The sequence below is a fragment of the Alternaria conjuncta genome (genome assembly GCF_024043145.1).
Source record: "Alternaria conjuncta strain BMP 0040 chromosome Unknown scaffold_24, whole genome shotgun sequence".
Lineage (NCBI taxonomy): Eukaryota > Fungi > Ascomycota > Dothideomycetes > Pleosporales > Pleosporaceae > Alternaria > Alternaria conjuncta.
Genome location: NW_026250113.1, coordinates 351,724 through 377,518, shown reverse-complemented (window position 1 = coordinate 377,518; position 25,795 = coordinate 351,724). Strand labels below are relative to the sequence as shown.

Below are 25,795 nucleotides of genomic sequence, written 5' to 3'. Positions count from 1 at the left end.
CCCCAAGAGACCCTCCCGCCCGTCCAAGTCCCCACCTGCGACCAGTGCAAAGACCAATTCGAGCACTGCCTTCGTGTAAGTTCGATTCCCTTTCCCCAATCCCCCCACAATTCCCCGAGAAGTATTGAATTAATACGAGCGACAATACTAGTCTTGGCCCTGCTGGTTCAACCCAGCTACCTGCGATACTACTTGCCGTGCTGAGACTTGCAAGGCGAGCTTCTACTTCTGCCGGGATAAGTGTGGGTGGAAGTGTCCTTGAGGCTGGGTTTGGGGTATGCGAGGACGCTGGGAAGAGGTTGTTCTTAGAGATGGAATTGGGACCGCGGTTGTGAGGCAAAGGTTCAGTCGTAGATGATCGTCTGTGGTAGGCGACGTGTGGCGATGGAGTGACCGAGTGATATGGGTATGGTTCAGATCTTAGTCTTGATGAAAGGATAGCTGCTAGATCTGTATCGAGGAATAAAACCAAGTCTTGTCAGTGAAATGAAACCGTTGAGTGGTAGTCTGTGCCAAACCCGATAACGAAATCCTACCATATACACCGCCCGCTCATACCTGTTCCACTGCCCAGAGTCAAACTTACTCACAAAATCGCTCATGAATATCGAACTCGAAGCCAGGAAACATCGAAGCAAAAACAGTCTCAGTCGTCGCATGTACCCAACGCAGATCACCCCCAGCCAAGCCCAAGCCTCAAGACCGAATACGAAGATTGACCTGCAGCGCCAACAAAGCTAGGCTTCTCGCGGCCCGCAGATGATCACCAGCTAAACCGCATACCCCCATGGGTGTTGTCTCCGTCCGCCTTGGACTCTCTTGAAAGTTGTACACGCCCGTCTTGGCTGCTAATATGAATTGGCGGGTTGCGCTCCTCTTGGGCGGGTGATGTAGTGTCCAAGACTTGTCTAGTTGTATAAGTAGAGTTTTGGTGCATTGGACCCGCTGGTGATGTCAATTTGGAGGGTAGAGGGGTGGTATTTAGGGTGCTTGGTTTCCGGGTTGACGTGTTCATAGTTGTTTACTTTGTTCGGTTAGAATTATCATGAAGCTCTCTCTTGCTGCGCTTTCCACGCTCCTAGCGACCGCTACGACAGCATCGCCTCTTGCTCTCGAACCGCGCCAACAATGCAGTACATCCTGGAGCTATCCCTATACTGGTAGGGTAGCTCCCAGCAACTACAGGGCCTTTAACCTCGGTAGCTGCACTGCGCAACTCACCTTCAACAAAGACCGATACGTCGGAGTGCAATGGGCATTCGAAGCCACGTACGCGGACGGCAGTCGTGCTGAACTGAAGCCCTTCCGCGACTTCAACAGCTTCGGTGTCAGCGATACCTTCTACCCCTACCTTGGCAACAACTTCCTCACCAAGTACCCTGGAAACTCGGCGTTCACGGCTGTGCACGAGTTCAGCAGTGTCTGTAAGAACGGCCAGGCACCTGTCTCATGGCGGTTTTACACCACCTCTGGCACATCGAATGGGTGCTACACAACGGGGCAGATTCGCGCTGTCGGTGGTGTTTCGCGCCCGGCCAAGGCTGCAGGCGTATCTCTGCGAAGGAGCAATGATGCCGGAGACTTCCAGGTCAGCTGGTCGCCGGTATCCAGCGCGACTGCGTATTCCGTCATTGTGGAGTACCCGACCGGTACGGATGAAGTTGGCAATCCTTACACGAACGTGAGGGGTGCACGCGTACAGGTGAGTCCGTCAATCGTCTTCGAAGGGCGATACTGATAGTCATGCCAGGGAACCTCGACGCAGATTGCGACTACCACGCGTAGACAGGATGTGGCGAGGAAGGCGATTGTTCATGCTGTCAACTCTCAGGGCGTGTGGTCGTTCACGAGCGATGTGCAGCCAGTGGTAGCAAACTGGTAGACAATGGTGTACAACGTAAGGTCAGCCTTGGGATGGATGTGAATAGGACACATAGGGAGTCAGCGAGTCTTGCGTCGCAAATGTATCTCATCTCGTCCAGGAATCGCGTGCGGAAAACATTGCCCGATCTGTCGACCAGATCCCTGCTCCAGCCACGAACAGTTGTAAGGCTGTTATCGCGTTTGATATGATTCGTGAAAAAAGGACGATTGAATGTTACAGTACATCAGCAAGACAACAAAGTGCGGTGAATCCAATCAAAGTGTGTTGACACGTGAAACGGCGGCCGACCGCACTGCCACATGGCAAGCGCGCCCGCTCTGGAAGAGCCGAGGCCAAAGCGCCAGGGTCGCGCGACAACGAATGCCATCTCCACACGGCTCCGCATTGTCATCGCATCATGCACGCCGTCCGCCATCCATTGCGCCGCTGTACTTTACCTTGTCTTTTGCTCCTGCCTGGCTGAATACCTTGTGCCTGCTCTTGAGGCACTCTCGCGCACCGCCACACCAATCAATGCGCCGCTCCCCGTTTATGGGGGCGCGATATCCACGCTCGTAATGTCGGACTCGGTTGGTAGGTTTGTCTGGGGTGAGATGGGATGGAAGGAACTTTTGCTGACAACAAGGCATATAGATCGAGTCTTTAGCCATGCGCTCAATACCGTCAACAAGATACGGACGGGGTCGCAGAAACCGCCGTCTGCGACCAGGTTACGCTTGTATGGGCTGTATAAGCAGGCCATGGGTACGTTGCCTCGAGGGAAATGATGCGGAGGGGGACTGTGCTACGACCAGAGCTGACCAAAACAGAGGGCGATGTCGACGGTATAATGGAATGTCCAAGAGGCAATGATGACCAGTCGCAACGAGCACGGGAGAAATGGTATGTCACTTGGCGCATAGCACCATTCAAGTCCCTCTCATGGAATGCATACATGAGCAGGAACTAACACTCTCAGGGACGCTTGGAAACAGCAGAACGGCCTCTCCCGCACCGAAGCCAAACGCCGCTATATCACCACCCTCATCGACACCATGCACAAGTACGCCTCCCCCTCGCCCGACTCCCGAGAACTAGTCGCCGAGCTAGAATTCGTCTGGGACCAAGTGAAATCCAACGTGCCCTCCTCCTCCTCCTCCTCGCCGCTACGTACCTCCGACCACATAACCCCCGGCTACTCCCAGCACGAACTCGGCCAAAGCGGCCGCGCAGCCATGAACAGCAGCAACGACATGGACCGCCCTCAAAACGAACCCGAACGCCGCGCCGTGCCCCTCCGCGTAAAATCACCAATGTCGCAATCCGAAGAAGAGCTCGAGGAAGAAGAAGCGGAAATCGAGCGTGAAGGCGAGGTCTTCGTCGACGCCCCAGACAGCCAATATAACCCTACATCCTACCCCGACGACGACGACAACGCCCCCGAACTCGAAGACGCAGGCGTACAAACCGATTTACAGCAGTTGATCCGCGCAGAACCTATACCTATCCAGACGCCCACGCCCGCGCCACGGAATCGCGGCATGGGCGTCCTGGGCAAACCGATTCAAATGCCCATACCAGGTTTCGGCAGCACACCCGCCCCCGCTGCTGGAAACGGTGCCGCAGCAGCAGCGAAAGACAACTCCCCGAAAGAATCAGTCGCAGACCAGAAATGGCGGAAGCGCGTTGAGCAATCGCTCATGAAGATGACGGCGGAAGTCGCGGCACTACGCGAACAATTAGAAGCAAGGAGACTCTTTGCGCATTCAGTACACTATCAGCTTTTCAGGGGCGTGTGGAGATGGGTGTGGGCGTGCTTCAAGCATGTTGCTGTTGATGTGTTTATATTGGGTATAGTGCTGTTGTGGATGCGGCGGAAGAAGGATAAGAGGCTGGAAGGGGCGATACGGGTGCTGCTGGGGGATGCGGTGGCGCAGATGCAGAGGGGTGGGGGGATGGTTTTTGGGAGGGTTAGGTTACCGCTTTTAGGAGGGGGGAAGAAAGGGGGGACGGGGACGGGGACGGGGACGTGAATTTAAGATGTTATGATTGAAGGTGTTGTGCTGACTGTGGAGTCGTTGCGTGTGATCGATGGAACCTACAGCTGACGGCTCAGAACCGGACATGCACTTTGCGACCTTGCGAAACAAGAATCGCTCTACCGTCTTTAATCCATCTCGCCCATCTTCACCTTCTCTACTTCAGCCCCCCATTTTCCGATCATCTCAGGGAAACACTGCTTCAGTAGCACATCTCCATACCCCTCAAACGCCGCCTCAACGTCCTTCAAAACCTCCACGACACTCCCCTCCCCTTTGATCACACCAACAGATCCTAGTTTCACACCATCGACCTGCGGCACGCGCGGCACAGCAACGATAGCAATGTTACTAATCGTACCAACGAACATGATAAGCAGCATAACACACGCTGCGTTATCTGAGAGTTGGGTGTAAAGGAGTGCTTGGTTCAAGAAAGCACCAGCGATGAGGATAACGGGTGAGATACAAGGATTTGAGGCGTTGCTGGGTGTGTCGTGATGTGTGGTCATGCCTTCGGTCTTGGTGGATGCCGTTGAGGAGGGCTGGATGATGTAGATGCGGCTGGGTGGGGAGTCGGTGTTGCGCATGAGTGCGTACGCGCCGTTCCAATTATTCCGGGTAAAGGAAGCGTGCTTCTGAGCAGTCCAGACGGGTAGGCTGGCAGTAGCTTCGATAAGCAAGATTGATATGCTTAGTAGGAGGAGTGGTGAGAGGTCGGCGTAAAAGAACCAGAATGCGCCGGCAAGACAGAATTGGAGGATTGCGGTCATCAAGCTGCCGCTCTGGAGTAGGTTTCTGAAGGAGGCAGAGGAGGAGGGTATGCCAGTGGGCTGGAGGATTTCGACGACGACCTCGCTACCCTGATCAAAGCTGCCATCGACGCTGGGTGGAACAGAGCGAAACTCCAAGTCACGGAGCAGCTTTGCAACAGCAAAATCCTTGTTCGACCGTCTCTTCCCCGTCTTCATGTCCAAAACCTTCACATCGCACTCCGGTTCCCGCATCAAATCACCACTACCAGACGTGACTGACGACAAGAGTGACAAGCTACAAGCTAGCCACCCGAAGCCGAAACATGGAGACTCTGTCTTCGAGATCACAGTCGTAATAGCGAATGTTTTCTGAATGAGTTCAGGCCCGAGAAGTGTAAGCACGATCGCCAGAGGTGGTATACGTCCGGAGTCGCCGTCGCGATGCTCGGATCCAGGGCCAGTGGGACCGAGGTAGTAGGTTCCGACGTAAAGACCGATGTAAGCGATGAGAATTGGGAACGACATCTTGATGTTGGAGGTGCGGGGGTTGGTACTGGGGAGAACTCTGTCAGATGAGGAAGTGGCGGTGCACTTTTCGAGATCGATATTTGACATGATTTTCTTCGCGGCTTTCGAACTCTCCGAATGGTTTTGTGCCAAGTGTAATCCTGGGATCCTTGGTGAGGAGATTTCGATGGTTGGTGCGGAAAGTTGGGGTGTGCGCTCGTTCGGGGATTATCTGTAATTCGGAGAGCGAGGGTGAATTCGTGAGAGAGTGAAGGCGTTCACCCAATGTCACCCGCGATGCTGTGAATCTCTCTCCAGAACTCTTCAATCTATCGCTGGAGGTGTTCAAGTGAGAAGAGCTTTTGCGTCTTGTTGTGAGGTCAACATGATGACCAGGAAATCGCGCGATCCAATCGGGGCAGGTGCGAGGCAGGAGCAAACGACAGAGAACGCACGTGCGTTAGTGACCACTGGAAGTGATTGGACGGAGCTCACTGTGACGCAGCGGATGATTGCAGCAAATGTTTCTGAACGATTCCAGTGTCGCACTGTCACATGTCGGTGCAAGTGTGATTGCGTTCTCGCGGCGCGGCTCTATGGACAGGCTTCAGTCGCGCGAGTTTAGTGGTCGCTCGCACCAATGACAGATCCTGAATGTTTCCATCAACACCAGTTCGAAGTCTTCGTAGGCCAGCATGTCTGAGATCTCTGTGGTGAGCCTCAGAATCTAAAGACCCCTACTGTGTGACCACCCAAATTTCGCAATCCCACCACCCCAACACGACCAAAGGTCGACATTGCCGTCAAAACCGCTTTCAACGAATTTGAGTGCGCGGATTTTCGCCTGCCGCGTGCTTCCTGGATCAATCTCCTTGACAGATTTACCCGTCCAGATGTTGCTAATACGGATCACTGTGCCTTCCGTTGTGTCTTGGGCTGCCGCTAAGAGTCCGAGTCTTGGATGTACATCGATGTCCAGTTCCAGCTCGTCTCTGTTTAGGTGGGCGAAAGTCATGACTGGCTGCGACCAATTTTTGAAAGCTTTGTGGTTGAGCTTGCGGCGTTTGTGACTATCACGATGAGTCGGATACAAGGTCTTGAAGTACTCTTCATTGTAGTGATGGTTGTCGTAATTGAACGTCTTTCGCGATGAGTTTCGAGATAAGCGGGGTGCGCGAATGTCGTATAGGAAAAGCGTGTCGTTGAGCCCCGAGCATATCAATCTAGTCTCGTCGTCGGCACGCTTGAGCTTTGAGATGGGCGCTGGATGTGTCAAGACGTGACTTGAGCCCCCTGATCTTGTGTCGTATAGTCGGATAGTTCCGTCTCGACAGCCGAGCGCGACAGTAGTATACGATATCCACTCCAAGGCCAGAAGATCAGATTCAAGTGACTTGATTACAGCTTGAGAGTCCCAGGCACCTCCCTGTGAGCGAGTGAACAGTAGCATCGAACTCGAGGCTGCAACTGCGAGGTGCTCGGTCCAGGTCGCTGCGACACTGTTTGCGAGACCTGGTGATGCCGTGAATGTCGTTGGTCTGGCAGCAGCACCCCAGATAGCTGAGCAGTCTTTCGGTGTAAATTTTTGCCCTACGTACTGTGTCACCATGCGTCAGCGTGAGAGTCTCGGAAGATGTAAAAGTTTTGTACAATGATTGAAATGATGTGGGAGTGAGTAGAAAAGCTCGTTCGTTCTGAGTTGTGCTATATGGCCGCTGAGTAACTCAAATCATTCGGTCTATCGAACGTAAAATGGAATATGGCCGTTCATCATCGAGCAGATTACGTGCGTGGGGTTACAAGTTTGTGGAAGACTTACAGGATCGTCGCGTCCCGGGTCGCTGAGCCATACTTCTGGCGGTCGATCTGACCCATAGGTCGTTACCGCAAGCGCGCCGGTTGCTGGTAGAAAGGACAACGAGGAGACCGTGGACGTCGTTCGCGTTACCTCTTCTCGTGGGTACCAGGAGTAAATACTCTTTAGTGAAGATGAAGCGGGTAAGGTATAGTAATCCTCTGATGGGACGTATGGGCTCCCGCGATCTGCAGTCTGCCTGTGCACACTGTTCTCACCTTGGACTGTGTATATCGTATGATGTACTGGGTCTTTGGCAAAGAGTCGGAGTCCACATGGAGGTAGCACCTTTTCGGGACGTTGTTCAATACCGGCTGCGCATGCGTCAGGCCAAAGACCATGTATATAGCGTGACCGTCTTCTAAGGCCTATTTCTCTATCGATGTTTGTCTGAGCAAAGCTGTTCGGGTTGCGCCTGATGACTCGCTCCTTTTTAAGCTTATTGGAACGCGCGAGTGCGACATTCTGGATGCGCTCTTTTCTTTCTGTCTTCTTGATGTTTGCTGAAGAGTATTTGAGATTTGATCCCTGAGCTGCGGTTTGGTTTTGGATCCTGAAGTATTTCTTCTTCTCTGCGTCCCAGAAGTAGCCAGGTATTGGCTGGCCGTTCATCCTGGAAGTGTAACAGTGTAGAGGCCAGCGTTGGTCTCAAACATAAGGAGTGAAGGGATGTGTTGCGTGAGGAAGGATGTGCTGATTGGCGGAGTTGTCGACGCGTCCGCGGTTTAGTTCAGAAGAGAAACGCGCGAGTCAGGCACCGCGACGTTCTGATGTTTTCACGACTGCCTTATCGATAAGCCCGCTCGTCCGAGGCATGACGCCACTGCCCCATAACGTTCGCATCACTCCGATCAGCATCGAATGCGCCCATATGTGCCGCCATCTTCCCCTCATCGCCCATCCCTCCTACACCACTTGATATCCTTAGCAGCTCATGCTTCGAATCTCCACTGCGCTGCAGCCTACACGGAAAGCGATATCGTCGACGAAATACATCTGCAAGAACCCCTTCCACACTTTTATGCGCCTCAATCAAGTCATGGCGCACCTCGATATCCCACAGACGGCGAGCAACTCGACCAATGAACTTCACACGCTGCAGTCGCTTCCCAAATCGAATGTCTTCACATCCAACCTTCCCGCCGATGACGCCTTCCCCAGACCGAAAGACTCGCACGATGCGCCACGGCAGATGCTCGGACCGCGCATGGTCAAGGGAGCACTTTACACATATGTCCGACCCGACTCACAGGGCGAGCCAGAGCTGTTAGCAGTCAGTCAGCGAGCAATGCAGGATATTGGCTTGAAGGAAGAGGAGGCCAAGACGGATGAATTCAAGGAAGTCGTCGCTGGAAAGAAGATCTTGACATGGGACGAGTCGAACCCAGAGGCTGGAATTTACCCTTGGGCACAATGCTATGGAGGCTACCAGTTTGGACAATGGGCAGGCCAACTTGGTGATGGACGTGCCATCTCACTGTTCGAGTCTACCAACCCAGCGACCGGAACACGCTACGAGATCCAGCTGAAGGGTGCTGGACGGACACCATACTCCCGTTTCGCCGATGGTCGCGCAGTACTGCGATCTTCTATCCGGGAGTTCGTCGTCTCGGAATATCTCAATGCTATTGGCATCCCCAGTACAAGAGCGCTGGCGCTCACCCTGAACAATGGCAGCAAGGTCATGCGCGAACGCACAGAACCTGGAGCCATCGTCACACGATTTGCGCAAAGCTGGATCCGCTTCGGAACCTTCGACCTGCAACGCATCCGCGGAGACCGAAAGACCCTCCGCACAATCGCAGACTACACAGCCGAGCACGTCTACGGCGGGTGGGACAAGCTCCCCTCCAAGCTCCCCGCCGGCGAAGCCAAAGAAGTCCACTCCCAGACCCACACCGGCATCCCCAAAGAAACCGTCGAAGGCGAGAACGAAGGCGAAGAAAACCGCTACGTCCGCCTCTACCGCGCCATCCTCCGCCGCAACGCCGAAACCGTCGCAAAATGGCAAGCCTACGGCTTCATGAACGGCGTGCTGAACACAGACAACACTTCCATCCTCGGTCTATCCATCGACTTCGGTCCCTTCGCCTTCCTCGATACTTTCGACCCCACCTACACGCCCAACCACGACGACCACATGCTACGCTACAGCTACCGCAACCAACCCACAATCATCTGGTGGAACCTAGTCCGTCTCGGTGAGGCCCTCGGCGAACTCATGGGCGCGGGCAGCAAAGTCGACGAAGCGCAATTCGTCGAAAAAGGCGTAACAGAAGAAGAAGCAGACGGCATAGTCAAATGCGGCGAATCCGCCATCGACCGCGCAGGCGAAGAGTACAAAGCCGTTTTCCTCGCTGAATATCGCCGTCTCATGACGCTTCGTCTTGGACTCAAAACGCAGAAGGAGAGTGATTTCGAGGATCTGATGTCTGAGTTGTTGGATACGCTGCAGATGTATGAACTGGACTTCCATCACGCGTTCAGAAGACTGGGGAATGTGAAATTGAGTGAAGTGGAGACGGAGGATCAGAGGAAAGATGTTGCGGGCAGGTTCTTCCGGAGCAACGACGCGCCGAGGCAGGAGAGCGATGGAAGGGAGCGGATTGGGAAGTGGTTGGAGAAATGGTCGCAGAGGGTTAAGGAGGATTGGGGGGAGGGCAAGGATGAGGAGAGGAAGGTTGCTATGGATAAGGTTAATCCTAACGTAAGTTCTAACTTTTCCCGGTTTTGTCACTTGAGGCATAAGATGCTAACGAGATGCCAGTTCATCCCCCGCTCCTGGATCCTAGACGAACTCATCGAGCGCGTTGAAAAGAAACACGAACGCGAGATCCTTCCTCAGATCATGAAACTCGCGCTTAACCCCTTCCAGGAAAGCTGGGAGTGGGACGCAGAAGAAGAAGAGAGGTTCTGTGGTGATGTGCCCAAGTATAAGGGTATGTTGCAGTGTAGCTGTAGTTCTTAGATTCCGCCTACATGCGCCTGGCCAGGCGTTGGAGTGTACAAAATGAATTGAAGGCCTAGTCTACACCACCAACAAGATATTCGCCTACTTCCAGATTCACGCTTCTGCCCAGCGCACGTGCGTATTCCCAGCCAAAGTTTACGCGCCACCGTCCGCCTCCTTCTAGTGCGTCGTTGCTTCCTGCTCCTCCGGCTCTTACGAGTAACCTCATACTCGTCAATGTAGCTATCTGTGTGTATAAATCCGCTACCTGGGGCACGGTGCCTTCGAGCAGCGCTCTGAATATCGCGAGCAATCTGTCTAGAGTAAACGGGCTGGGCGTCAGCAGATGCCGACTGATCTTCCGATGCTTGGCTCCTGTGCGCTTGCCCGTGACGCTGAAAGATGCAGCACTGGGTGCGCGACGCTTGTTCTTCCGCTTGTCGGTGTGCTTCATGAAGTATGTGACGTCGGTACGCGAGGGGTTGTAGGAAGCTAGGTACGCGGCCAGGAGGATGTGGGTCGCGAAGTATGGAAGGGTGTGCGCCGTCATGTTCGCTGGCTTCTTCTTGCTGGGCGTCGCTGGTGTGGCGCTTGCTGGTGCTACTTCTTTCACAGGTTCAGCGGTATCTGAGATGATTCGATCCAAGACCGAGTCTTCAAGCTGGAACAAGTGTCGTCTGTTCACCATCAAGCGCGAGAAGTCGCGCGTGCCGAATTGTCCCGATACCACGGGCTCGACGAACGGACGCCAGAGGCGCATTGCGCAGCTCTTGAAGCTGATCAGATCTCGTCCGGTGTGCTTTGCCAGGGAATCGTAAACGGCTTGGATGAAGCGGCCCCAGAGCCACTGGTCGTCTTCGGCTGCGAGATCGGGTGTGTAGTCTGGGAATTGATCGAGGGAGGGCGGTTCGAGGAAGATCTTTGGTGGGTTGGCGCCGAGAATTGTGAGGAGTTCACTGCGGGCGTAGGATGGGAAGTGGAGGAAGGAGGCTGATGATGAGTGGAGGACGGAGGGCGTGAGTGGGAGGGTCGTTGTGAGGATGAGGGAGAGGTTTGGTATCTACTCGATATGTTAGCACGTGGCAGCTTGGTTCATACATGGTATGGCGTACCATCTCTCCCAGCCTTCCCAGCGCAGCAATCAACGTTCCACCCCCTTCTCTCAGTTTGTCTACCGCATCGAGTACCAAGACAAAATTCCCCCTGCCCGCCAACAGCTTCTCCATATTGACGCATAGCGCGCTTAGATTCTCCGTACGCGCATATGGTCTCCTATCAATCTTCTCGTCGTTGAACTCCTCCAGCGCATCCAGACTAGCTGCGACGATGCGCTCAAGGAGATGCCGCGCAGTTATGCATTCGCGAACGTTGATGATCGTGTGTTGTATACGAGAAAGATGGAAGAAGGAGCGCAATATCGAGGATTTGCCCGTCCCGGTAAGGCCATGGATGTTCAGAAAGGGTGGAGATGGGAGATGCGCCTAGGTTGCTGTTAGTACAATGGCCCGGAAGTCTGATGGGTGTACGGACGCTATAGAGGGCTGCAAGGTGGTGTATCTGCTGATCACGGCATTGGAATTCCGCGGCGAGCTGGGCGATGATCTCGTCGGGTAACATTGTCGCGATGTTGTTTTGGATGTTTGTAACCGCTGGCGGATTGAGGGTTGAGGAAGTCGCGCTAGCTTGGCGCCGAACGCGAGTGCACGTGCATCGTCCGCGACTTCCAACTCCTTGCTTCCACTCACATCCTCCGTCGTCACATCGCATACAAGGTCATGTACTCGACGCTCGCTTCAGCAAAGAAGGTCCGATCCATCTGCACGTAGATTGATCAACGAATGACAGCGCCGCCTCTACGTCACCCCGCGTATCGCCATGGGGGACGGCAAGTCCGCTGCCTGCAGCAGCAATGTGGCACAGCCTCGCCTCACATGCTCACTTGATCTGAGATGCGATGAACCCCGCACCTCGTCTTCCTCCTCGCACTGATCGCAGTACACTGAACATCATTCAAAGCTCACATGGAGACAGCTGCAAGCATCATAGCAGTGGTCCAGCTGTGCGAGACGGTGATCAAGTATATCGTTGCTGTCTCTGGAGCCAAACACGAGAAACAGCGCCTTCGTACACAGATACGAGACTGCAGTAGCTTGCTAAACAAGTTGCAAGATGAAACGGATGACCCTGAGAATGCCGAGGAATGGGACAGAATCTTGAAGCTACTTTCGACTCCGCTTGCGCACCTTCAAGATGCACTCCGTCTAGCAGCCGCTGCGTTATCCCCACGAGATGGGTTGCGTGAGAATTTGCGGTGGCCATTCAAAGAGAAGGATGTCGAAAAAATGATTGAGGCAATAGAGTCTGGGATGTCGATGGTGACTCTCGCTCTCAATTACACCACAACATCGTTACTTGTCAAAATCAGCGCTTGCTCAAAGCGCAACGAAAAGCATCTCATCGACCTGAAAAGTACTTTGAGTTCACGCATCCAAGAAACCCACTTGACGTTGCGGAGCATCAACGGTGAGCTGGAATCGATCCAAACTACCCAAAATGACGTTCGAGGAAGAGTTGAGGAGCTGCATGGGCGTCAAGATATGGAGGAAGCTTTGAGGAAACGTCAGCGCATCCTTGACTGGCTCACACCCATCGATCACGCTTCGGAGCAGAGGGACGCCATCAGTCGGCGGCAACGAGGTACCGGTGAATGGCTGCTGCGCTCACAGGCCTACCAAGACTGGCTCAGTACCGATAGTCGTACCTTGTTCTGCCCTGGTATTCCAGGTGCTGGCAAAACGGTCTTCGCGTCAATCATCAACGCTGATCTTTGGGAGCGTTATCATGATGACTCTTCGGTTGGCTTGGCTCATCTTTTCTGCAACTACCGGCGTCATAACGAGCAGACACTAGAAGCCCTACTCTCCGGTCTACTCAAACAGCTTGTCCAACACCAAGTTCCGTTGCCAGAGTGCGTCACCAGTCTTTACGATACACAACAAAGAGGAGCTTCGGATCGGATCGAAGCTACTACGGAGGCTCTTAGGACAGTAATGACAACATATTCACGAGTATTCATCGTACTAGATGCTCTCGACGAATGCTCTACATCTCAAGGCTGCCGCACAAGGCTGCTGTCAAGTATACAGAACTTGCAAAAGCATGGTCAAATCAACATAATTGCCACGTCGCGATTCATACCAGAGATCACGGAGAAGTTCAGAACAGCCTGTCAGCTGGAGATTCAAGCAGACAGCAATGACGTGCGGAAATACCTCTCTGACAATATATCTCGTCTACCAGGTTTTGTGCAAGATAATATCGGCTTGCGCGAAGAAATTGTGTCCAAGATCGTTGAGGCAGTGCGCGGAATGTATGTCGCTTCCTCCCAGGGGTGTAAATCCATTAACAAGACGTCAGGTTTCTCTTAGCCAAGCTGCACCTTGATTCTCTGATCGGGAAAAGATCCGCGAAAAAGGTTAAACTCGCCTTGAACGAACTTGCTACCGGATCCGACGCTTACGATTCTGCGTATGATTCTGCCGTGAAGAGAATCAATGGCCAAGTCTCTGATCAGGCAGAGCTCGCCAAGCAAGCATTGGCGTTTCTTACCTGCGCCCGAAGACCACTCTCCACAGAAGAGCTAAGAGAAGCCCTGGCCGTGGAGATTGGTGAACCGGATATCGACCAAGAGAACTACCCAGACATCGAAGACGTGTTAGCTTCGTGTCTTGGTTTGGTCACGGTAGACGAGGATAGTGGAATCATCCGACTCGTCCACTACACGACACAAGAGTACCTTCAGCGCACCTTGGATCGATGGTTTCCGGATGCGCAAGCCATGATAGCAAGCACCTGCATATCCTACCTATCTTTAGATCGATACGCCAACTCCGACCACTTGGAATTTTCACTGGACTCCAGCTGGTACACGTATTCGGCACGTCATTGGATCCATCATGCTCGCCTAGCGCCGTCGTGTCTGACGCAAGTGGTCAAATTTCTCACACGGCAAGAAAATGTCATCAAGAGCTCCTTCTATTCGCACCCATGGATACCAGCAAAAGACGTCTTTAAACGAGAATGTATCGTGACTCAACATCCTCAAGTCACTGGGCTTCATATGGCAGTCAGAGCTCAGCTAGAAGCTGCTACTTCCGCGCTGCTCCAGCAAGGTTTTGACGTGAACGCAAGAGATAGGCTAGGTCGAACTCCACTTATCGTTGCTGCACAACACGGGGGCGAAGCTATCGTAGAGCTCTTGCTCAAGTATGGCTCCTCTCTAGACTTGAGGACAGATGATTTCGACGATTCCGATAGCCTGGATCCCGATTCTGTCCATCCAGGGTCAACTGCGCTGCACTTCGCGTCGAGGAACGGATTTGTCGGCATTGTCAGAACTCTCCTTGCTCATGGTGCCACGGTGGACTCGAAAGACGCTAAAGATGCAACGCCTCTACATCATGCCATTATAAATGACCAGACAGAGGTTGTAAGGGTGTTAATCAACGCCAATGCTGACTTGTCATCGACTGTGTGGTCAGCGAAATACCGGTCTCTGCAGCAAGATGGATTCGAGACTTACTTGAAACGCCCCGCGCGAAGGTCACTGCTAGTGACAGCAGTCAAAGTCGAGTCCGTCAACATGATAAGTCTACTCATTGAGGCTGGCGTGGACGTCAATGAGCACGAAGAATTTTGGCTCTCCCCCTTATTCCATGCGGTGTCCCGCCTACGGGGCACTGCAATGATTGAGGTACTGACAAAAGCTGGCGCGAATCCCAACGTCTTGGACAGGCAAGGCTTATCGCTACTCATGGAAGCGTGCGGACGTAGACATTGGGATCGTATCGATGATGTTAAGCTCTTGCTTGACGCAGGAGCCGAGATTAACTACACGGCAAACGTATTTTTCCGGTCCGCGTTAGGGATCGCCCAATATGAAGGGAAACCCAATATTATACAGTATCTTGTCGAACGAGGGGCCGACTTAAAGCTTGGGATGGATCTCTATCAGATACCCATGTTCCATACGCGTCCAAAAGCGCCAAGACAATACTACATGTCGGACGAAGATATTCGAGAGATGAGATCAAAGTACCTACTTAGCGACGTTGCTACTGAGGGAAGCGCTTAGCTCTTGGATACGGTCGTGTTCCCCGTCGACAGCTCAGAAAATCAATGAGAAGACACCATCTGCTACTGAAGCAGGCGGTCAAGGATCTTCAAGCATAGCTTCATCAGCCTTTTACCGTTGACTGTTGATTGTTGACCGTTGAACGTTGACCGTTGAGCACGTACCACAGCTCGACTAACTACCTTGTCACTACACCATGCTCCTGTCCAGAAAGATCCTCTTCCATCTACCATGCGTGATGTGGCTGCATCCGTGTACAATGCGACCCAAGGTAGAGCTTTACCTTCTACACAGAATGTTACGACACGCACAATGCGCTGCTGCAGCTATTTAGTCCCAGGCCCCGCTGTCGGCATTCTAGCATTGAAGCGTTTCAAAGCGCGGGTTCGGCACCTCAAAAAGATGAAAACACTCGTTGATCAATCGTAGTCTATGACTTTACAGCTGCATGGAAAGACGCTATGTATTCAGGCCGGCACAGTACAGCGGTAAGCTATCTAAGGCGAGCGGCTTGTAGCAACCGCAGGTCCAATCACATTAAGAGAAGTCACGCATTCCAGGTGCGGTCACGAGCGATATTATATGTGAACGTTTTCTTTCATTTGCTATCGTACAGCTACTTCCTTCCTAACCCCGTATTCACGTTACTCATGTTGGTATAATCATCCCCTATAATCCCATCCCCATCGACAGTGTTAATCCAATACGCCGTGTCTATGCTTTGTATCCAATGCAGGTCAAGCGTGATGCACGCGTTTATGCATGCAATGTCTCCTTGAAGCCACTGTCGGCATCCGCAGTCTTGCCCTCCTCGTTGAACTCCCAGGCCAGGAACTTCCAGTTGAGCTCGCTCGGTCGCCAGAAGAGGCCTTTCTTCAGTCCGCTGCCCGCTGAGGAAGAGTCGCCTGGTCCGTCTGCTGTTATGCCGCCGGTGTGAGGCATGCGCTTGCCAAAGATGCAGCGCCGGAAGCGCGAGTGTAGGATGGCCATGGAGCACATGACGCAGGGCTCGTTGGTCAGATAGATGTCGAGATCTACGCACAGGTAGCCGCTGGATGAGAGGTTGTCCTTTTCGTAGTATAGCTTCTCGAGACCGGTGAGGGGGTTGTCGCAGAAGAGGGAGCGGTCGAGGAGTGCAGGGTCGGTGCCGGCAGCACGCAGCCGTTTCTTCGCAACCATGGCAATAGCGCGGTGGACAGCGTGAGCCATGACATTGCCGGTGCCGGTGGGCGGTTCAGCGGTGCCGGTGAAAGACCTCCAGCGGCAGTCGCCTGCAACCGCGACGATCTCTGGCTGGTTCCTGGTGCGGTCAACCACGACGACGCCGATCTTCTCACCCAAGCACTGATCCGATATCTGCTGGCCGGCCGCTCGGGCGAGAGCCAGCCAGTTGCCTGCCTCGGGTTGTAGTTCCTCCTGGTTGCGTTGTACGAGGCTCGGATGGGGACCGTAGGGGTTGGTGTTCTTGTACGAGATGGGCCAGTACTTGTCGCTCCACTCATCTGCCTGTCCTTGGGATATGGGCGCCAGGGCCGGCACGGTCACGTAGAGGATCCGAGGGAGCGCAGTCTTGGGGCCGTCGAAAGGCGGACAGGTCCGTATCAGAGCCGCGAGGTTGGCGTGCGGCATGTGGCGCGTGGGGCACAGCAGGAAGTAGCGGACTAAATCAAAATCTTTAGCATCAGCCTCTCCATGAGCAGCCTCACTGCCAGCATCGACGGAGGACGGGGACGCGGAAAGGGAAGCGGGGGTCGCCGGTGTTAGTGGGGAAGATGGTAGTTCTGAGGCAGGAGCATCTTCGTTACCCCTGGGGAGCCTTGCAGGCGGATAGAACTGTTTCTGCAGGTGCGGCGGTAGGTACTTGAACTGCACCACGCGGCGCAGGTGAGAGATCTCCGACGTCTTGAAGTCGGGCAACGCTGCTTGCACGGCACTGCGAGCGGGCGACGTTAGCAGAGATCAAGCGGGAGCCCCAGGAGTGAAGGCCTCACTCCTTGATTACGTTGGCAAACTTGGCCGGCACCTCGACGACATAGACTTGGTGAGTCTCCAGGCTGGCGCGCACCTCGTCCTTGGTGCGGAGGGGGACCAGATGGCCTGCGAGAGGCGGTGGGCTGCTCATAGCATCGCCTGGCGGGGGAGTCAGTGTTGAGGGCAGCTAAAAGGCTACTATGCGTCGTATAGGCGTCGGCTAAGAGGTTGGTGGTGGGATGTTGGTAAGTCGGAGCCTGAAGCCTGCGCAAAGACAACAAAAGTCTCAGGGTCCAGCGGGGCGAGCCTTCTTAACTCCGGTTGACCCTTCCTCTTTCATCACCATCACCTCCTCGCTCCTCACCAGCCCTCATCATATAGCAGCAACATGTCGCGATAGAACCTCACCCATGGAGTGAAAAGGAAAGAGGAGGAGGCGTCTCGGGGTAAGGCGCGCAGCTCCCGACTCGTGGGCGCGCCTCCCCGCATCACGTTGCAGCGAAGGAGCGCCAATCTTCACCCAATATGGGGCCCCGCATCATCTCCTCCCGATGATTCGGTAAACATCATCCAAACGCGTCGTGAGAGGACCTCAACCCCAGCATCCAAATCTGCCGATATGCATGGCGTTGGAGCTCCAGCCCGCTACCGCTCATCCCGTTGTCAGAATCCCCCGGCCAAGAGCCCACGGCATGATGCCCCACTGTGGTATATGTGTAGTGATATGGGATGCAGACCTCGCCCACCTTGTCTTCTTTCTCGACCTAACTTGGCAGCCGGTGTAGACAGCCATGGACAGCAAGACGGGAGCTACTCATATCGAAACCGCCCACGGTCGCGACGCCCACATCGTGCCCATCGACCAGGAAGCCAATGAGGACGTCCATCATGTCAAGCTCTCCTGGAGGTCGTGGATGGTCGTCTTTTGCTGTTGCTTCGCGTGAGTGGCGCGCAGTCTTTTGCGTGGCCTTGCTAACTTACAATGTAGCGTCATGTCTCAAGTCTTCGTTGTAGTGGCTGCGGGATCAGTACTGTCGTTCATCATCCGCGAGCTTGGAGAACCTGCCATTGCAAGCTGGATCATCCAGGTACAGCAGACCTAACAAAAGACTTTAACACCGAATTCTAACACTCTACAGGGTCCCCTACTCATGCAATCAGTCCTTTCTCCTCCGGTCGGTCGCCTGTCTGATGTCTTGGACCGCAAGCTGTTCGCCACCATACCCCCATTGATCGCATGCATTGGTTCCATCATCTGCGCCAAAGCTACGAGTATGTCCATGCTGATTGGAGGCGGTATTCTCATTGGCACGACACTTGCGACCATTTCAATTGTTCAGTCTATCCCGTCGGAGATTCTGCCTTTGAAGTATCGACCTTTAGCGAACGGACTCGCAGGCGTTGCCGGTGTGTTGGGCGGAACGTAAGTAGACACCTCGCGTAAGTAGATGCATTTGACACGTACTAAATCTGCGCAGTGTCGGCAGTCTAGCAGCTGGTGCGGTTACGAACCTAAGTGCTTCCGGCTGGCGCTACATCTTCTGGATCCAAGTCGGCCTACACGGCATCACATCCCTTGGTCTGTTCGCATTCTACTGGCCAAAGAAACGCACCGACTATCCACGGATGGGCTTCAAAGAGTGGATGTGGGCTTGCGACCCCGTTGGCTCCCTTCTTCTCGTTGCTGCTGCTACCTTGATGCTTTTGGCGCTCAACTGGGCAGGAGGCGCGTACCCGTGGAGCAACGCGCATGTATGCGCCAACCTAGTTGTTGGCATTGTTCTCTTCATCGCCTTTTGTCTCTATGGTAAACTACCCTTAGGTACCTTAAGTTTGAGTCAAAAGCTGACATGGTACAGAATGGAAGGGCCGATCTGATGGCATCGTCGCGCACGTCTTCTTCTCCACTGGACCTAACTTCTGGCTGTCGACCTTCGCCTTTGCTATCGAGGGATGGATCTACTATTCTGCCATCAACGCTGTTACACCACAGCTCATCCTCAATGTTGGTTTTGAAGACAACGCATGGGATATTGCCATTCGACAGCTGTCTTACAAGATTGCATCTATCTTCACATCTCTTGCTGTGACATGGTACGCGACAAAATTCAAAGACATGAGTAAGCAACATGGCATTCTTCTTCACACCCTCCACTGACAATCATGATAGAAACGCCGCTGGCCGCCACCTTCGCCATCATGTTCATCGCCTCAATCTGCTTCGCCTTCATCCGCCCCGGCTGGGCAACCGAACAAATCGTCTTCACAGCTTTGACAGGTATCGGCTGCGCAGGCCCGCTCACACTCCTTGTCGCATGCATCCAATTCACAGCTCCCCACGCCTTCCTCTCCACAGCCACCGGCCTCGCCTTCTCCGCACGAGCCATCGGTGGCGCTTTCGGTACCGCTGTCATCTACGCCATTGTAAACTCGCGCGTCGCTTCTCACCTCGCTGGAGACGTCAGTTCTGCCGCTATTGCTGCGGGCCTACCTGAGTCCTCCGTGCCTGCGCTTCTCAAAGGCATGAAAGGTAGCTCGGCGTCTAAGTTCAGAGGCGCAGGCGTACCTGGCGCAAACGAAACTATTGTCACTGCTGCGTGGGACGCGAGCCATTGGTCCTACGCGCGTGCGTATAGACTGGGATATTGGAGTGTGGTGCCGTTCGTTGCGCTCGCAACCATCGCCGTGCTCTCTATGAAGGGTATCAAACATCTCATGACTGAGCATGTGGAAGCGACTGTTGAGCGGGAAAGCGATGATGAAGGGAAGGGTTTGGGGAAAGCTTAGATGACCAAGACACTGCTGTACACATAATACACAGGATCCATAGCCCGCGATCCCGTATTCAACATACAATACAACGTCCTTCCTCTGTCCATCATCTCATTCCACCTTCCCTCCCAATCACGCTCCCACCAACACTGGCACCAACACCCCCTAAGATCTCCATAAAACGACTTCTCTTCTCTTTCTTCTCTGCCCTCCTCAACCCAAAGCCTTGTGTCCCTTGCAGTTCGAAGAGTCGGTCCCATTGCTCCAGCCAATCTACGCCTCGTGGTGGCGCGGGTTTGCGTTTTATCAGAGGGGCGAAGTGAGGGAGAGAGGGTGAGGAGGGGGATATGTGGTAGGGGCGTTGGAGTAGCGGTGGTGGGGAGGGCGAGGGTGATGGTGAAGGAGGGGGCAAGGAGGGGGCTTGGTGATATCGATTAGTGTAGGGAGTTGGTGATCTGGGTTCAGGTACTCGAGGACGTGATTTTGGAAGGGGTGCGAAGGTTAGGTTACGGGTTGGGTGCGTGGATGGGAGGGGTGTGCCGGGGCGGACGGAAGGTGGTATGAACTCTAATGGTGAAGAGGGTCGAGAAGTAGATGTAGAGGTTGGAGATAGAGGCGAAAAAGATCGTGGTGGAGTTGATGGGCGTCTTGGTGTCTTGACTGGACGCTGAAAATCGGCATTGTCTGTGGGATAAGGTGTGGGCGCGAGACATTTCTCGATCGGGTCCGGTGTTGAGACCGACCCCAGTACTGGCGGGAGACGACCTAGACATTCCAGAACTAGATCTTGTGTACTGGGCACCTGGAGAGGTTCAGGTGTCGGCGGCAGGGGCTTGTCAACGTCTATATCGGGAGTCAACGATCTTGTTGAGGGCCGGGGGCTCCGTAGGTTCTGAGACCGTACGGTGGAATCTTGATGATGAAGATCATTTTCGTACATGTTGTGTAGTGACGGGATTTCGAGTTGCGATGCGAGCTTGTTTACCTGAGGTCGACGCTTTCCTGTCGATGGACGGTGCTTGGTGGCGGGAATCTTTGGTGACTTGTCTATTGTCGAAGGGGTCATTGTTTTGCCCAAATACTGTGCTGCCATGGCATTTAGTTCCGGATCATCGTCAATACTCCACTTCTTCCCTCCCACTGCGTTTACCTTGTCCGTCTGCTCAAACTCGCCAGCCCTTCTATGCCTATAACACACTCCGTCATCATGGATATGATACTCGCATCCCTTCACATCACTACTTCCCGTCACGATATCCTCCACAGAATTTCGTAGCATACCCAGCATTCTCCTATCATACGCGAACATCTTGTCCGTAACAAACTTTCGCAGTAATGTCGACGCGTGCTTTTCCAAATACAGCATTTCGAGAATCTTCTGATCGAACGTTTGCGCGGGGTCAAGAATAGACGCTAGCTTGTCGATGATGTAGTCTTGGAAGTACGGTTGCGAGAATGTGGAGCCAACGATGTGCGCGTAGATCAAGTCGACGCAGGAGTCCAGCTGGAGGGATCGTTGATCAGAGAACTTGACAATCCCGGATGTGAGCCATTCGATATAAAGCTTGAAACCCGCTGGATCGATGTCGCCGAGCTGAATGGGTAAGAGAGGTCGGTCATCGCGCACATGGTGTGGAAGATAGATGCGAAGGTACGGCGAGCGTTCAGCGACGGCGAGATCGACTTCGACGTGCTCCGTAGGGCAATGCTCTGACAGTGTTGTTCGACCTGCAAGTACGAATGTTACCGAGTTTAAAGATGCCCTAGCCGAAGACATGCTGGGCTCGCGCTGCGAAGTCGTTGTGTACATGCCGAGCGACAGGATATCGCGAAGACGATGAAGACATAATGAGTGGGCTTCATACTTGGCTTTTTTGTCGTAACGTTAGCATGGATTGTTACTTCGACTCTAAATCACTTCCAGTCATAGCTAGGCGGGCGGTGACATCAGCGGTCAACGTAAGTGCTCGTTTGCTGGTAGTAACGTGACGAAACTGCCGATGACAAACAGTCGCACGCTTCTTCACACCAAGGCTGCTCGACATGACCAAACCTCGTCCCTCGATACTGACAACTTACAAAGCCCTGCTTCCTGGTTGGACACTGATCACCGTACCATTGCACCATCCTTGAAAGATCGTGACATCCTCCACTCTTCGACATGGGAAACCTCTTTACCGACAAAATGTCATCCTCGGAGAAGCGCGACATGCAAAGAAGACTCGAGCGGGGCAGCATGCCTCCGCGTATACCAACAGGCTTTCCAGGAGTCAATCCAGAAGGTTACCTAAACTCTGGAACACCACGATCGTCGCAATCCCATAGCCGTGTCCCGGTTAGTCCAAGAAACCAGAAACCTAGGAACGTCGACCGCATTTTCGATGGGAGTGAACATATCAGCGATACGGGTCGCAAGTTTCGCCGTCGGCCAAGCATCGAAGCGCGCACAAGAAAGAGCGATTATCATACGCTGCTTGAAGGCGGGAGCCTGTGGAGTGATGACGAAGTCATCGATGATGTTGACACGGACGTGCAAGGACTCGTACAGTCAGAACCTGTGAAAGAAGAGTCATCCAACACACAGCGAGTACAACTGGCACCGCCAATACTAGATGCGGCTGTGGATGCACCGAGACAGTCAATGTTCAGCGTACTATATGGCCATCAGAACCCGGATTCCTGGTACTTGACACGGCGCTTGGCTCGGTTGTCTGCTGTCAACATTAATACCGAATTCGATTCGACTACTCTGCTTAGACGCCGTAACATTGACGCTGATGCAGCGGAACTGCATCAAATATGGCGACGCACTGGCGTTATTCCAACCCGCTACCGCGACGTCAACTTCGACTCAGACGGTATCGACCCGCAACACACGTGGATCGCGTGCTGGCCATTAATCAATGCAGCGATACACGGCTACGTGATCGAGGATGTTGAATTCGTTGACCGCGTCATGGACATACTCGAGGACAAGGTAGTGAAAGGCGTACGACCGGACATCGATACTATCTCGCACATATTTGGCGAGAAAAGACACAACATGCCGAAAGCTCTAGGCCGTTTTCTAGTCGATCGATGGGTTGACAACGCGACAGAAGGATTTGGCGACGTCGACCCGTCAGACTTGCCGCAGCCCTTCCTCTTTTCCGCGCTTGAGACAGCTATGCGACGCCTCTCAAGCGACAAAAGGTCGTCGCCGCAGCTGAACTGTCAGTATCATACGCATGCGAAATCCGAGGAGTGCTACAAGCAGAGAATCGCACCTGAGGAAGCAAAAAGACAACAACGCTACAAGTACCGTCGCGAGAAAGCGAGTCGCGAAGCTGAGCAAGTTGCTGCAGATTCAATGGAATGTGGCATTGTGGTGGTGGACTGGGAAGGGCGAAGACTTGAGCAACACAGGAGGCTGCGCGACGAAAGTGATGCTTCTCTGCCTGCTTTCGATGACCGGATAGGAATTGCAGACCAAATGCACAAGGCAGGTCCTTCCGACGGACTTGATGTACTAGACGACACAGACGCGAATAACCAGCTCAACGCGAAATCCTCGTCGTCAATATTCGGCACGGCGCAAGCTGCCGGCCCCGTCGACGAGGTGAAGTTTGCGCCACCAACACGCGAGCCACCGCAGATGCCGCCATCGCCAAACGCTCGCGTCGGACGCGATGACAGCGCTGTTGAAGGCGACCAGGCCTATGAACGACTTTTGATGGATCAGAAAACCCAGTTCTCGTTGTTTGACGGCGCGATGCAGGCTGTGAAGATCGAAGGTAATAATAGTGAGTCAATCGCGTTGGGCGCACCTGCCATGCCGCAACACTCACACGCGAACGCACGGACCGTCTCAGGGGAGAGTCCACGCCGAAGAGAGCGCAGAACACGCCCCGGATCATTCCCGGAGTCGAGATATGAGAGTTTGAATAAGACTGATGTCGCGTAGCTGACATGTTTGGATTTTGTGAGCGTGATCTAGTGTTGGTTAGAGAGCGAGCGCGTGTTGGTCACACAAGACAGAATGTGTGAAATCGGCTGTTCGATTGCTAGGTGTTTATGACAATGTACTTAGTTTTAACGCGGTCTTAAGACGTTTTTGAACTGCTCAGAAGATGGCAATGCCGTTGACGTGTGAGCTTACTCCGCCTATGATTCTGTTAGCGATTGCAAGAGCTTATCAATCCAGGTGTTCAACGTACCTGGGCAGTTAGCAGGCGCAGAGGTGAAGAAGAAGAACCATCTGTTCTTCTCGCGGCACGTTTGCGCAAGCTTCTCGAGATCCAGCATCTCACCGAGCGGCATCCCCCAAAGGGCGAGGATGTACTCGTGGAGATGGTAGTCTAGCAGCGTCAGTTTGATGTTGCACGTAAATTTGATGAAACGTACTCTCATGTGTAGGCCACGCCTCGAAGGCAGGTGCATCACCAGCGACAGACGCGAAGTAGCTATCATGCAGCCAATCCAAAATCTTCTCTTCCTGGCTCACACCCGCATACCGCTGACCATCCTCACCATCCTTACCGCTACCATGTCGAAGAGCAGCCTTGCTTCGATCCTCGTCACTCTTGCTATCGTACGCCTCCTTCCATCCGCTACGGATGAACAGCATATCTCCAGGCTTGATGTCACCGCCTTGAGCCGCGGGGCGAATATCGATTCCCTGGTCTTGGCCGCATTGGTAAAGGTCCTGCCACGAGATGGGGTAGTAATCGTAAGGGTCGTAGTTGATACCCTTCTTGTGTGCGTAGCCCCGGTAGTCTAGAAGGATACCGCGACCTGCGATGCCGTGCTCGGCCCAGTGGTGGATGGAACACTTGTGGTTTGCGTTTGGGCCTGTGACATCGCTTCCTTTCGTCTGCACTGGATGTCAGCAAAGGTTCGTAGTGATGAGTCTGCATACATACGCCATTATAGAACGAACCACTGGGAATGTGAGCGAAATGTCGGAAGCCATCCCATTGCGTGCCGGACTGGGTGTTCATGTGGTACACATCGTCGTAAGCAATGCCTTCCGCTAGGGTCTTGATTTCATGCTGAAAAACCTCACGACCAAACGCGGGAACATTCGGCACATTGAGAGGCAGGCTACATCGCGGTCAGCAATGACATATCAGAAGGATCATGAAAACACGGACTTAACAGGCACGATCTCACCCGATCGTATCTCCCTCGCAGCCGCTGCGACACGTGTAGGCGTAAGGAGATTGAGACGGCCGATCTACATCTGATCAGTTCGGCCCGCAACTAGATTAGAGTTCGGTCGAACATACGTAGTCGCTGTCACCCCAAACCCACGCAGCCTCCGGTGGGGCACCGGGGATCTGAGGTAGTTCTTTCCTTGTCGGAAATTTGGTACTATCTGGATCCCACGGTATGGTCGTTGCTGTTTTGTTCAGAGTGAGAAAATCTTTGATCTGCGTCAAGCGCTGACTGGCAGTAGAGGTCTTCGGGTCGGCCATGGTCGTGAGGAAGCGGCAATCGGGCTTTGTCGGTTTTTGATATGGTAGTTGCGGGTTTTGCAACGTGTGAATAGTTCGTCTTCAAGGTATCCCTAGATAATCAACGATAGCTCTCTCGCTGCTATGACGTTTACCCCGCATTTCTTGGAGCTGGTGGAGCCGCTCGGGCACCGAGGCATTTGTGGGGTCGCAGCTCTTCCGCCCTGACTACCGGCGACCGACTCGATCATTCAACCTCACGATGTTTCATTGACAACATGCTAGCATACTTTCTGCACGGTGCCGTTGCTCTCAAAATATGTTTGAGCGCGTAGAATTGTCATGGCTGTGGCGCTAGCCCACGTAGGTTGTTGGTGGAATTATTGGGGTGGATGACGTAAGGCGGCTAATCACCACTCTAGCCGTAGCGTTTCCAGAATCCCAAGATTGCCACCTGGGTCACTCTTGGCCAAAAGCTTGTCGTATGGTCAAGAAAGTCTTGTTCACTGCGGA

General features: G+C 53.6%; 11 protein-coding genes across 11 annotated transcripts; 5 read left to right on the top strand and 6 right to left on the bottom strand.

Moving 5' to 3' along the window:
• Positions 1–1,045: 1,045 nt before the first annotated feature.
• On the top strand, positions 1,046–1,738 carry J4E85_010613 (uncharacterized protein; the record flags this gene model as incomplete). The annotated part of the gene is made up of 1 exon (XM_051474819.1): positions 1,046–1,738. The coding sequence occupies one exon, from the start codon at positions 1,046–1,048 to the stop codon at positions 1,736–1,738; it is 693 nt and encodes a 230-aa protein (XP_051321495.1).
• Positions 1,739–2,442: 704 nt separating this feature from the next.
• J4E85_010612 (uncharacterized protein) lies at positions 2,443–3,897 on the top strand (the record flags this gene model as incomplete). Its single annotated transcript, XM_051474818.1, has 3 exons — positions 2,443–2,629; positions 2,680–2,767; positions 2,844–3,897. The coding sequence occupies 3 exons, from the start codon at positions 2,443–2,445 to the stop codon at positions 3,895–3,897; spliced, it is 1,329 nt and encodes a 442-aa protein (XP_051321494.1).
• Positions 3,898–4,031: 134 nt separating this feature from the next.
• J4E85_010611 (uncharacterized protein) lies at positions 4,032–5,273 on the bottom strand (the record flags this gene model as incomplete). The annotated part of the gene is made up of 2 exons (XM_051474817.1): positions 4,032–5,223; positions 5,251–5,273. 2 exons carry the CDS (start codon positions 5,271–5,273, stop codon positions 4,032–4,034), a joined length of 1,215 nt encoding a protein of 404 aa, XP_051321493.1.
• Positions 5,274–5,892: 619 nt separating this feature from the next.
• On the bottom strand, positions 5,893–7,632 carry J4E85_010610 (uncharacterized protein; the record flags this gene model as incomplete). Its single annotated transcript, XM_051474816.1, has 2 exons — positions 5,893–6,755; positions 7,239–7,632. 2 exons carry the CDS (start codon positions 7,630–7,632, stop codon positions 5,893–5,895), a joined length of 1,257 nt encoding a protein of 418 aa, XP_051321492.1.
• Positions 7,633–7,954: 322 nt separating this feature from the next.
• Positions 7,955–9,988, top strand: J4E85_010609 (uncharacterized protein; the record flags this gene model as incomplete). Its single annotated transcript, XM_051474815.1, has 2 exons — positions 7,955–9,727; positions 9,788–9,988. The coding sequence occupies 2 exons, from the start codon at positions 7,955–7,957 to the stop codon at positions 9,986–9,988; spliced, it is 1,974 nt and encodes a 657-aa protein (XP_051321491.1).
• Positions 9,989–10,043: 55 nt separating this feature from the next.
• J4E85_010608 (uncharacterized protein) lies at positions 10,044–11,587 on the bottom strand (the record flags this gene model as incomplete). Its single annotated transcript, XM_051474814.1, has 3 exons — positions 10,044–11,030; positions 11,083–11,451; positions 11,501–11,587. The coding sequence occupies 3 exons, from the start codon at positions 11,585–11,587 to the stop codon at positions 10,044–10,046; spliced, it is 1,443 nt and encodes a 480-aa protein (XP_051321490.1).
• A 4,273-nt stretch (positions 11,588–15,860) lies between these two features.
• J4E85_010607 (uncharacterized protein) lies at positions 15,861–17,226 on the bottom strand (the record flags this gene model as incomplete). The annotated part of the gene is made up of 2 exons (XM_051474813.1): positions 15,861–17,037; positions 17,096–17,226. The coding sequence occupies 2 exons, from the start codon at positions 17,224–17,226 to the stop codon at positions 15,861–15,863; spliced, it is 1,308 nt and encodes a 435-aa protein (XP_051321489.1).
• Positions 17,227–17,866: 640 nt separating this feature from the next.
• On the top strand, positions 17,867–19,862 carry J4E85_010606 (uncharacterized protein; the record flags this gene model as incomplete). The annotated part of the gene is made up of 6 exons (XM_051474812.1): positions 17,867–18,015; positions 18,064–18,163; positions 18,215–18,498; positions 18,554–18,882; positions 18,935–19,195; positions 19,246–19,862. 6 exons carry the CDS (start codon positions 17,867–17,869, stop codon positions 19,860–19,862), a joined length of 1,740 nt encoding a protein of 579 aa, XP_051321488.1.
• A 750-nt stretch (positions 19,863–20,612) lies between these two features.
• J4E85_010605 (uncharacterized protein) lies at positions 20,613–21,624 on the bottom strand (the record flags this gene model as incomplete). Its single annotated transcript, XM_051474811.1, has 2 exons — positions 20,613–20,627; positions 20,833–21,624. 2 exons carry the CDS (start codon positions 21,622–21,624, stop codon positions 20,613–20,615), a joined length of 807 nt encoding a protein of 268 aa, XP_051321487.1.
• Positions 21,625–22,008: 384 nt separating this feature from the next.
• On the top strand, positions 22,009–23,790 carry J4E85_010604 (uncharacterized protein; the record flags this gene model as incomplete). Its single annotated transcript, XM_051474810.1, has 1 exon — positions 22,009–23,790. The coding sequence occupies one exon, from the start codon at positions 22,009–22,011 to the stop codon at positions 23,788–23,790; it is 1,782 nt and encodes a 593-aa protein (XP_051321486.1).
• A 159-nt stretch (positions 23,791–23,949) lies between these two features.
• On the bottom strand, positions 23,950–25,303 carry J4E85_010603 (uncharacterized protein; the record flags this gene model as incomplete). The annotated part of the gene is made up of 6 exons (XM_051474809.1): positions 23,950–23,990; positions 24,044–24,184; positions 24,231–24,699; positions 24,749–24,929; positions 24,980–25,062; positions 25,115–25,303. 6 exons carry the CDS (start codon positions 25,301–25,303, stop codon positions 23,950–23,952), a joined length of 1,104 nt encoding a protein of 367 aa, XP_051321485.1.
• Between the last annotated feature and the right edge of the window lie 492 nt (positions 25,304–25,795).